This window comes from Momordica charantia (assembly GCF_013281855.1).
Source record: "Momordica charantia cultivar OHB3-1 chromosome 6 unlocalized genomic scaffold, Mcharantia_2.0 BLBB01000006.1, whole genome shotgun sequence".
In the NCBI taxonomy this organism is placed as follows: Eukaryota; Viridiplantae; Streptophyta; class Magnoliopsida; order Cucurbitales; family Cucurbitaceae; genus Momordica; species Momordica charantia.
Genome location: NW_028275164.1, coordinates 31679142 through 31691434, shown reverse-complemented (window position 1 = coordinate 31691434; position 12293 = coordinate 31679142). Strand labels below are relative to the sequence as shown.

The 12293-nt window shown below is 32.6% G+C and overlaps 2 protein-coding genes across 2 annotated transcripts; both read right to left on the bottom strand.

Annotated features, from left to right (window-relative positions):
* Nucleotides 1-243: 243 nt before the first annotated feature.
* On the bottom strand, nucleotides 244-2932 carry LOC111023538 (putative kinase-like protein TMKL1). Its single transcript, XM_022301004.2, has 2 exons — nucleotides 2275-2932; nucleotides 244-946 (listed from the first exon to the last, which is right to left on the bottom strand). The coding sequence occupies exons 1-2, from the start codon at nucleotides 2732-2734 to the stop codon at nucleotides 420-422; spliced, it is 987 nt and encodes a 328-aa protein (XP_022156696.1). The 5' UTR covers nucleotides 2735-2932; the 3' UTR covers nucleotides 244-419.
* Nucleotides 2933-7893: 4961 nt separating this feature from the next.
* On the bottom strand, nucleotides 7894-11754 carry LOC111025930 (HAD superfamily, subfamily IIIB acid phosphatase). The gene is made up of 3 exons (XM_022303855.2): nucleotides 10921-11754; nucleotides 9997-10206; nucleotides 7894-8306 (listed from the first exon to the last, which is right to left on the bottom strand). The coding sequence occupies exons 1-3, from the start codon at nucleotides 11331-11333 to the stop codon at nucleotides 8129-8131; spliced, it is 801 nt and encodes a 266-aa protein (XP_022159547.1). The 5' UTR covers nucleotides 11334-11754; the 3' UTR covers nucleotides 7894-8128.
* Between the last annotated feature and the right edge of the window lie 539 nt (nucleotides 11755-12293).

Sequence of the window (12293 nt, the reverse complement as noted above, 5' to 3'; positions counted from 1 at the left end):
TTTCTTTTCTCCTAGCTATCTTTTTTTTTTTTTTTTTTCTCTTTTCTTAGAAACCAGAATCAAGAAAAATAATAAGGCATATGGACCCTAAAACAAGAAATTAGCTGGTAGGGCATATATCCTTTTAGGACAACATGTTGTGAACTAAAAGAAAAATACTTTCAATAAATTAATTTCTTTAATTAAAAGAATCAAATCAAATCAGGACCCTAAATACCCATTGTTGATATATACAGCAATCAATAAGAAAAACAAAAATTAGACTAAAGAAAGGGGAAAAAAGTCAGCCATATTCATTCATTCTGTAGAATCAAGAAAAAGAATAATTAAAAAAAAAAAAGATCAATTTCTCAAAATTCATTTTGGAAAAACGAAAATCACCTCTCATAGAGTTCTAACCCTAGCCCTCTTTGCCGCAGTCAATCGATCTTAATCCTTCCGATTTCCTCAATCTTCGCAATCACTTCCTTGAAATTCGGCCGAAGATCCGGCGACGAAGAACAACAAGCCTCGACGATCCGAGAGCATCGGAGAATCCGGTCATCAGAAACACCGCAATCGCCGCCGTCTCCGTCGGGAGGTGAGTTTCGATTCGACGGCTGATCTTTGCCGTACAGCAACAACTCGAGAAGGATTTTGCCGTAGCTGTAGACGTCGGTCCGCTCATCGGCGTCCGTCATCTTGATCAGCTCCGGCGCCTTGTAGCCGGAATCGGCGGAAACTCGGAGCAGTTCTTGATTTGCGGCGGGATTGAGGAGGAGATGGAGGCCGAAATCGGAGACGTGCGGCTCGAAATTCCGATCGAGAAGAATGTTCTTGGACTTGAGATTGCCGTGCGCCAACGGTTTCTGCAATTCACTGTGGAGATGATCCAAGGCTTTGGCGATTCCCATGGAGATTTTGTAAATGATTTCCCATCTCTCTGATTCTGCTTCTGCTTCTCCCACTGTTCAATCACAAGTAAAAAAAGAAAAAAAAAGAATTAATTAAATTCCTACTTCTTTTTCTAAATTTAAGAAATAGAGAAGAATTTAAGACTATTTCCTTTTATTTTTCTTGAAAATTTATGTGGATTAAAAAAAGAAGAATAATAAAGTACTCAATAAACTTATTTTTTAAACAATAAAACAATTATTTTATACTTAAAAAAAAGTTAAAATATATTTGTTTCCTCTATTTTCAGCATTTGTTTATATTCGTCCTTGTCATTTTTCCTAAACTTTGGTTCATTTTACTTCGTGTACTCTCAAAATATTCATTTTGATTCATTTTAGTCCCTTTACCTCAATGTATTCCTATAAAATTTTAACTAAAGTTTTATACCTAACCAAAACCAACCTTTAATATAAAGTAATGGTTTCATTTCAAAAAATATATTAAGTACCGTGTTAAAATTATAATATAAAAAATAGGATTAACAATAAAATTAAGAAATTAAAATAATCCACTCTTAAAAATAAAGGAACAGAAGTGAACCTTTTAAAAATATATAGACTAAATGAATATTTTAAAATTACATGATCAAAGAATCCAAACTAAAATATAAAGACCAAAATTATATTTTAGAGAAAAAAAATCCATTATTATCACTTAGTTGTCAATATTAGACAATTTCGCAAGATTGTATTTCTATTTTTTTTAAAAAAAATATGTTTGTTTTGATTTATATATTTTTAAAAAGTGACCCTTTATAAATCAAACATTTTGAAAATATCAAAACTAGTTAATCCAAATGGAAAGTAACGAAACAAATCAAAATAAAATAAAAAACAGTATGAAAATACTACATTGTAAAAAAAAAAATTAAAAAACGACATGCTTACTTAGGAAAAGAAAATTAAATAGAGGGAAAATTTTTCTCTCTCCCATTAGAGAGAAAGATTAAGACAAAAAAGAAAAAAAAAAGAACGAGGGTTGGAGAACGCGCCCGCTTCCCGAGTCATCTCCTCCATTCACAACGCCAGCATACCGAAACTAGACAAAAATTATAGTTGCCGACATGCACCAAAAACACAAAGAAAAAAAAAGAAAAAGGAGAGCCCCATTAACACATGTTTCCGTTTAGTTTGATTCAAACTCTCCTAGTCCTATTTGTTGTAAAAAGAGAGAGAAAAAGAAAATCTAAAATGATTTAGTTTTGAAAATTTTAAGATAAAAATAGAGGTTTTAGAAGTGGATGAAAATAGAATAAAACTGAAAATGGGAAATTTGGAAATTGAGCAATGGAAATGGGAAGAATGAACCGAAATGGGAATTAAACAGAAATTGGATTACCTGTAATGAAGTCTGCCAGATTCCCCCGGCCGTAAAAGGGATGAACCAGAAGCTTCTCGCCGCGGCGGCCGGCGTAGAATCCCAACATCGGAACCAGATTCGGGTGCCGAATCGAACCCAGAAACCCAACGGTGTCGTCGCCGGATTCTTCCGTGGCGGCGGCGGGTCGGAGGAATCTCAGTACCCGCGTCCTCTGGCTTCTCTGCAGCGACGCCTTGTACAGAGTTCCATACTTTGATTTTCCGATCACCTCCCCCGGAGCTTCCAGAATCTCGTCCACCGTCAAATCCTCGCCGCCCTCAAAAGTACTCAGCTCCTCCTCCTCCTCTGCCTTCGCCGCCGCCGCCTTCTCTACATCTCTCTGCTCTGTTTTTGCGAGCTTGTGGCGGAACAAGAAGACCAAAATCACGAAAATTAGAAAAATGGGGGCCGCAGCAACCAGAAGAATTAGTTTGAGCATGTGGGTAAGAGAAGAAATCAATGGTGGAATTGATCTAATTGATCAAAGAAAGTTGAAAGTTGCCCTGTGTTTGCTGATTTTGGATGTATGAGAGAGAGAGGACATTATTTATTTTATATTTTTTGTTTCTTTCCCTTAGTTTGAAGGTCATGGGAGATTGTACATAAGAGAGGGAAATACTTTACTTAGCGTGTGTGGTAGGGAGAATACATCCATCCAGCCAAACAATATGGACCCCACTTGTATATACAATTCATTAGAATCTACGAGCTTGTCCGATAGCTAGGTCATGACGAGTGAGAACTATCTTATCTTTGTTATCATTTTGTCAAATAAAAGAGAGAAAAGTAAAGATAGATTTTTTTTTTAAAAAGTAATTCAATGTTTTAATGGTAGTCAATATAGAATTAGGTTATCGTTAGAGTGGTCGACATGAGCTAGTTAGCTCGAGGTGGTCAGTCAAGGTTGGCCGACTCAAGATGATCAACTTGAAGTTTTTGTCCCGGGTTGGTTGTCTTCTGTTTGTCATTTGGGGGTGGCCAGGCTTCCGATGGTGGGGGCTAGGACAGTCGTCATCTTGGGTTGGTCGACCAAAATGCCTCTTATGGCTTTTCTTAGGATAAAAGAGTTGAGAGCCCTTTAGGAGGGAAGCACGAAAGAGGTGAAACTCCAGGGGCAACTTTAACATTAAAAATAATGGTTAATTTTAAGAGGAATCTCATCAAATCACCTCAACAAAAATCACATATCAACTATTACTTTTAAAATAATTTTAGATTTTTCTAAGATCAATTTTATCCCTTTGCTAAACATGACTATTTAAAAAGGAAAATAATTTTGACAATGACAAAAGTGCCTTCAGTCATCTTAAAATCACTCAAATTTCGGAAACATAGGCTAATCCACCATAGACTGGGGGCCTTTCTTGAATTTAAGGTATATATTAAAAATATACCCAAAATAAGAAAATACCACTTTAGCACGGTGGCATTTTCGTTGAGGATTCAGAATACATAAAATTTTTTTTCCCTTTATACTGGAAAAGAAACTCTAACATCATGGACTAAAATATACCTCTAGTCTTAGAATAATTATGTAAGACAAAAAGAAAAAAAAGTAGGAACGAGATTCAAAATTGAAGGAAAATTTTTTAATTTCATTTCTATATATATTTTTTCTGCCAAAAGGAAAGAAAAACAACGTCACAAAATCTTTTCATGACTTGTTTTAAACGTCACGTCACATAAATCTAAATTTGTAATAGTGCGACGATTTCAAATTTAAATTTAGTATCTAATATAGTTCCTATGGCCATAAAAGGTTTAGAATTTTATTGTGGGTGAAAGAGACACACACCGAGGGATACCACAAATTTGATCATCATTTAGACATATAATGAAGTTTACTTATTGAGTTTATACACAAAGTATTGATGAAATTAATATCAGAACATATTGGGAAGAAATTTAACAACAAAAGTATTTTAATCTTACATCTATAGCTCAGAAAAAATAATAATAATAATAAAAGGCGAGATGGGCACACTACTCGGAGGATACCACAAGAAGGATTCAAAGACTACAACTTTTGTAACATTTTAAAAAAACGCTCCTATTGTTTTTTATAATTGATTTTTCGTGATAATTAGTAAAAACAATGAACCTGTCTGTGTGTCCAAATATGTTTAACTCTCACTTATAATCTCTTGATTGAAGATATGTATCAATTACCGCTGAACTATAGTCGTTTTAGCATGTCTAAATATGTCAATAAAACAATAATTTAATGACACATTAGTTTTATGTTATAGCTTTTAACCATTTTTTTTTCAATGGAAGAACCTTGTTGATAATCTTTAATACAATGAGCACAAAATTGAGAATTTTAAAAAATAAAGGACTAAATTATGAAAAATTTTAAATATTAGGGACCATCTTGTATAATTAGCCTTAAAATTATTTAATGAAACACAAAAAAAATAAAAAAGTATTAATAATTAATTAACGAAATAAAGTATATTAATGTTTGTTAAAATTATTGTTCAATTAAAAAAATTATAGTATTATAAGTGAGAAGTAAAATAATGAAGGGATTATATGAAATGGTAAAAATACAGGGTACATTTAAAAATATTGTTTTTTAGCATCATAAATATGGGGATATCGAGCAAGCTTACGTCGATAAGTTTAAAGATATTGTTACTATAATAAGAAATTTAAAATATATATATATATATTTTTAAAGAATTTTTTTTAAATACAAGATGAAGGATCGAACTCACACCCTCTCGATGGGAGATGTATGTCAATTATTACTGAACTATGTTCGTTTTAACTATGACTAAGGTGGCAGTCATATCAAAAATCTATCTTTCGAAGAGATAATTTGAGAAGGTGTGGCATGTTAGAAAAAAATTATATAGTTAAAAAGAAGATTTCTCCACTAATTAGACTAAAGTAATTTGTGTAGGTGAAGTGGTAATAGAGTTTTGTGTACACAAGAGTCGAAACTTTGAATCTTCGTAAATCTTGGTACTATGAGAATATAAAAATTTTGGCAAAATTAAAAAAAGTACTCTTTGTTTCAAAAATACTTTTTCAAAAGTTTCAATAATATATTGACTTTGCGTAAACGTCTCAAAAATATTTTTGGATTGTTGACAATAGAGGAAAAAGACTTTTTATGACAAATTTGAGACATTAAATACTATATTAAATATCATATTTCAGATGCTACTACGTCAATTTTTCGTTCAACGAGTATTTTTGAAATGTTTATGAAAGGTCCAGAATAACGTTGAAATTTTTTAAATGATAAAGATATTTTTTAAATAATGAAAAGTTTAAGGGTATTTTTCAGTATTTAACCAAAATTTCTTCTATAGCACCATTTTAATTATCTTTAAATTGACATTTATTTAATTTAAATCATCCAAAGTAAAAAAGAATTAAAAAAACTTGTTACACAAAAAATAAAGAATTAAAAAAAGATTTCAATTTAAATGAATTAAAAAAGCAAAATCAACAATTACAGTATAGATTACATCGAATTATGGTTAGATTACCAGTAAATTTTGAGGTTACACATGCGAAGGCCTGTGATATAAATAAATTATTAAAAAAAAAACCTACTTAAGTCATTTGCAAAAAAACATAAGCTACACGTGTGAAAAAAAAAACAATTTAAAAACAATAGTTCAAACATATTTTCTAACTTAAAGGAAACCTCTGCACATGATTGATTAGATTCAAAGAGACCAGCAGATTTATATAAATCTTTTGGAAACATGTTCTCTGTTTGTCGGTAAAAGTTTTGAATGTTCCATGTTGAACTTTGGAGGAGAAACATAGAAATATGACCTACTTTTTGAAGCAATATAATGTAAAGAAAAATTTGCATTAATAATTTAACTTTATTAGTCATAATTGAATCTACTTCGACTAAAAGTGACTTGAAATATTTACCTCAAGCTTACTGTATTTAATAAAAAAATTTAACTTTATTGTAGAGATACGTATTATTTAGTAAATGATACACTCAAATTCTGTTTGAGGTTTAGTTTTCTTCTTTTTTTTTTCTTTAATGTGATTATCAATGTTGTAATCTTGTTAATTAAGTCAAAGTAACACCGTCCATTTATTTTTGTATGAGAGAAGAATGTATAAAGAATTTTCTCATAGAACACAAAATAGAGAGTATTAGAGTCTCTAGCTTAACAAGAAGTTATGTTTTCTATAGAATCATGGGTTAAAGTATTGGATAATGCTATTAATGTGATTTAGTTGTTATGGCCGGAGGTAAGTATATATCACACCGTATAAATCTTTCCCTTTCGTTTGAGCTTGATAGAATTGGGCTCTTACGAATCTTGAAAAACTTGGCGAACTACGAAATCAACAAATTTAAACTCCTTAAATTGTGTCTTGACACTATAAATAATATAGCCTCTATCCGTACGAGCTGAATTGGACGAGTGATTATTGCTCTTCGTTCTGTTGATGTTTTTCTTCTTTTACTTGTATAAAAAGGACCTCACTTGCACCCTTTTTAAGCATGTTTCACTTATTATAAAAAAGAATTATAATCAAAAGGGAAAAAAAGGACCTTGCTTTTTGGTGTGCATGTGAAGGGGAGAGAGATAAAAGAGAGGGCATAAGCTAAAATTGAGAGATTTGCCAAAAGCATGATGTAAAACTAAACTTTATGCCCACACAAGCACTAACCTTGGAACTACTTATAAAGCTGATACTCATAAGAGATGTTATTTTCAATGTGGTCCATTTCTATATTGGAGAGAAATCAAATGGAAGAATATCCATTTCTTGCTTACATTCATCTCTCCATGCACCACTTAAAAGTATTGTTCCATAAATATTTTGAAAAAAAAAATGTAGTATAATTTGGGAGAGAATCATCATAGGTTAAGATGAAATGAAGTTTGATAAGTCATTTGAGTGTGCTACGTATGTTTAAATGATTGAGTTGTTAAGAATTTGAAAGGTAGCGGATTCTAAATTTTATATAGCGTTAAAATATTAAATAGTGAGAAAGGAAAAACTATGCACTGTAAAAGTGAGCTTCTATCACAATTAAAAATTATCATTAACTGAATTCAATTAATAACTATCATCTATTAAGATATTAAGGAAAGAGATAATTTGTCATGAATAGATCCTTCAACACAATTTAAAAATGTCACAAAAAACTCATTTAATTTCAAAAATTTTGTTCTCCCATCAACAAAAACTTAATAACAACGATTTATAATTGTCACAAAATTTTTTTAACAACATTTTACACGAAATATTTTTTAAAACTTATTTATAAACGTCATGAAAAACGTAATAACAACTAGTTATAACCAACGAGAAAAACTTTCTTTGAACTCGCTCGAGTTTGGCCTCTATTTTTTCCTTTTATTTTCGGGCCAAATTTGCCCAAGTTACATAAAGAACCAGAAACCCTCATCCCCTTTGCAAATCAAAATCATCCCTCTTCATTTCCCCCCCAGAAATTAGCAACACCACCACATTGAGAAACCCCGAAAGTATCTAGCCCTAGAAAATTGACATCTTCAGACTTTGATAAGCCTCTTGCTCTAAAGTTTATCAAGATTACTCGAAACAAAAATTCAGCATTTCATCGGAATTGCTCAAAGGTTTTAGAATCCGCTGACTTGATTAAGTATGTCTATTGGAACTTACAATAATAGGAGTTTCATCTGTCATCAACGCTAATAATGAAAGCTTTCATAGATGTGGCTTAACTACATGCTGAATCAAATCTCCATAAAGTTATACATCTTCAAAATATGTACAATTATTTAGGAGATCATGAATCATAGTTTAATAATAATTAATACTATTGATGATGTGATGCCTCCCCTCCCTATATTCAGGAAATGTAATACATAGCATTTGGAAGCTTGAACGAACGAAGCGATACTGAAGTACCCAATAGATCACTCCATTGGTCACCAGAGTTTCCGATGATTCGATATCCTTCGTTTTCCATCTCGCTCCGCTTCTCGGATTTGAAAAATACTGCTAACTTCCCTTGGTCATCGGGTGTCCTGGATAGGATCAGAAGCATTTGGGTTAGTTTTTTTTTTGTTATTATTATTATTTTACTTTTAAGTTAGATGACATGTTTCTACAAGTTATTGCCTAATCCATCAACTTGCTCAATGCAATACAGAGTAGTTCTTGGTCTAGTACCTGCCAATAGAATGCATAATATAAAACCTCAAAGATAAAATTAGTTTGCAAATCAAGAAATATCGACAAAGTCAGCTTCCTCATGTTCCTTTTTTTTTTCTTTTCTTTTTTGGTTAGAAATCGACATCTCACTGACTGCGTAAAATATACACAAAAGGCTCCCAGAACTGGATTACAAAAAGGTCTTCCAGTTAATCAAGAGATTAATTTGATTATAATTAGGAAAGGGGGATAAATTTTTTCAACAACCAAGAGCTATAACACTCTGTCATCACTTCCTCATTTTCTTATCCCAGTAGACATCCTACAGTAATAGATTTAGAATGCTATCCAAATCCACAAATAACTAAATTAGATTTTCTAAAAAAAGTATGAAGTGTGAAGAATATGAGGGTGAGATGAAAGATAATTGGTAGCTCATTAGATGATGGAAAGACAAATATTAGCCTCATCAATCAATATGGCATCAAAACGCAATCTCTAGCTCTACCATAAAATGCAAAGAAGTAGCCATGTTTAATTATCTTTTTTTAGAATTCAAGGATACAGTTGTACAGCCTATATAACAGATGTTGTCTAGCCTATAGAACAATAGGGTCGTGAGATGCTTTATTATTATACAGAAAGATGGAACATCGAGGAAAAGATGTCATATACATATTATATTAGTGCTTTATGTTTTTCACTTCCTGAGTACAGTTTTTTGAGTTTTCAGAAAACTCAGAAGGCTAATCAGTAGAATAACAAAAGAATGTTAAAAGAACTTCTCATAGATTGCTGGTATAAAGGAAAAGTTAAACACTTTGGACTGTTGAAATTATTGGAATTATACTCTCTTTTTCATTTTTTTGTGGGGGAGGGAGGTGCCCATGGTCTCCGTTCCAATCACAAAGTTCACTATCTGCCTACTCTTGATTTCGCATAAAAGGAAGACCAAACTAGGCAAGTTTTAGGTTATTAACAACCATGAGAAAGAACAAGCCGAAAAAAGAGAATCGTATGAGTCTTCATTAATTCATTTTAAGCAAAAAAGAAATAAAAATTTGAGCAACCAGTTAAGCTCTCCCTCACATCTCAATTTTAATAACTAGGGAAAAGATAATTAGAAAAACATTTACCATATATTTCATTGGACCTGTAAATACTAGTAGAACCCAAACAACTAGAATATAAAAGATTGAGGAACTACAATAACTACCAAGTAATTCGAGGTAGGTTTCTCTTGAATATTCTTATTCCAGTCTAAATCACACAAACAACTGCCTGCCTTCATTCTTTTTTCCTTACTCAATTTATAACAAATTGCGTCTAACCAATTTCTTAACTAATTACTACCATACCCTTAATATTCTATTAATAAAGGTAATTACCTCCAAAGGCCATTCCTATCAAACACCTAATATCAACAACAAAAGAGTCTACTTTTAGGATAATATTCAGGTCAATGTCATGTATCTAAAATATCCAAGCATGTGGACGAATTAAACAAATTGCATAGAATCACCAGATTTTATCAAGTTTTAACATATCTAGTGCGATACTAACCTCAATATGAGTCTTTCCCAGCCATAATACCCTGCATCTATCAAATTCTGTGTTGTAACTTCCCTCTGGCTTTCGCTCCTTCCAGTAAGCAAAACCACCTTGAACCCTAAATCCAAAAGCTCTTTATAGAGTTTTAAACTTGGCAGAAGAGCAGGTGCCGTAGCCTTCTGGACCCAGTTATCAAACTCCAAAGGATTAAAAACATCCGAACTGTGAATTGCCAGAACAAACCAACTTTACATATGAGTACTAAACAGCAAAAATGTTCAAAACTCTTATTTTATGAATATTAGATGTGCAGATAAATATAACCAATTAGTCAGGCTGATACAAGTCACAAACCCTGACTGGTTGTTTGGCAGACAAGCAAAAAGCACATGATTTCCTTGGATAAAATTAAAATTGGGTCCCTAAACTTTCCCTCCCTATAGTCCGCAAAAATAGGTGCACAGTGGGACAAAATAGGATGAATGATCTCAGTAAAAAGTATTCGATATGGTGCTTCAAAAAGGGTATGTCGCAGGTATCACTTTATTTTTGTCGAACTATCCATTTTCTACAGCCATCTATCTACCACACCGTTCTAAATCAACCTTATATGTCCAATGAGCATGTCATGCCATCATAGTGATAGGACCCATGTAAAATTAACTATGTAGGTCTCGTTAATACCTTTTAAAATTTAGAACTTGATAAACAAACAAACCTTAAAAAGTTCCAATACCAAACTTATAATTGAACCATTTTCCTATCTACCTCAATATAATATGTACCAAAAATAAGAACACAGAAGCTCAGTTGGCCATTACCCAAAAAATTCAGTGGCCAGAACAAGTCAAGAACTCAATCTCTAATATTCGTAGTAATTCTAAAAGATTTAAAAGATGGTATACAAAATTCTGAATAGAATAAAGAGAATCTCACCCATAACCATGCTCTGTGTAATAGGGAAGATTAGAAAGCAAGGTCTCATCAATGTCGAAAATCCAAACATCCTTCCCATCGCCAACCAATTTCACACTCTTTGCAAAAATTTCAGCCTCCTTCGACGCAGTTTCAACATCAAGCTGATAGGCTCGACCCGAGGAGTACTCTTTCACATATTCCGCACATTCAAGCGGAATCCTTCTCCAGGGGCTCAGATTGTTAGCCTCTGCATTGAATCTCCAACTATCGCACCTCAATTTGATCTCTCCGTCCAATTCCTCCAACTGATTCTCAACTTTCTGGGGAAATTCAAGAATAAGCGGCCTCGGCAGGAGATGAGAATCGAAAGCTTCATGGGCGAAAGATACGGAAATTAGGCAGAAGAGCAAGAAAGGTCGCAGAAAAGCCATATAGAGAGAGGAAAATGGATGGATCGATCGAATATATACAAAAATTAGCGAAACCCGAACTGGGTATCTGAGATCTCGATGGAACAGGAAAAGGAGTATCTGGGTATGAAGGAAGGGAACAGTAAATTGACGAAGAGGGTGATTTGATTTGATCAGAATCGAAGGAAATCCACCCAGAATGCGATATGTTTCTTAGTCGATGGGGCGAAGGAAATGGGATTCTTCGATTTGCAGCGAAGGGAAAATGGGTGAAGATTGAGTAACCTCTCTTCCTCTCCTTGGTGTTGATTTTTTTGTTGTGGATGATGGAGAGGGCGAGAGGGTTGGTACAAGGGAAATTGCCTTGTGGATTAAGCGAAGACGATGATGAATTTGCCTGAATACAGAGATGAATTTGGCATCTCCATTAATCTCCATTAAATAGGAAAGTTCACATGATCTTCTGATTGGTTGTCAAGCGATTTTAATTTTCGACCTTCAATTTTTAATTACGTGAAATTGGTTTTCCAAAGGATATTATCAATCAATTATGTCGCAAATAAATGGTAGGTAGGACGACAATAAAAGGGAAAAAAAAATAAAGGGAGTAATATTTAACCATTTTTTTTCCTAAAGAAAGAGTAATATTTAACCATTTTAGCTTTATTCGAGCAATAAATTGGACATTATTTGTGGTTTGAATTACCAATTTAGTCACTAAATTTTTTTTTTGACGTGCGGTATAGTTCCAAACTCTAAAAATTGTCTAATGAATTTTTAAATTTTGAATTTTATCTCTATTCTTAAACTTTAATAGTATCTGGTAAATCAGTCAACATGAGCTTATTTGGCACTTATCTCTATCTAATAGTGTTTGATAAACCATTTAATTTCTATTTTTGTGTGTTAATAATCATTGATTTATTAGACATTTTTTTAAATTCATGAATTTATGAGACACAAAATTATAAGATCATCTCA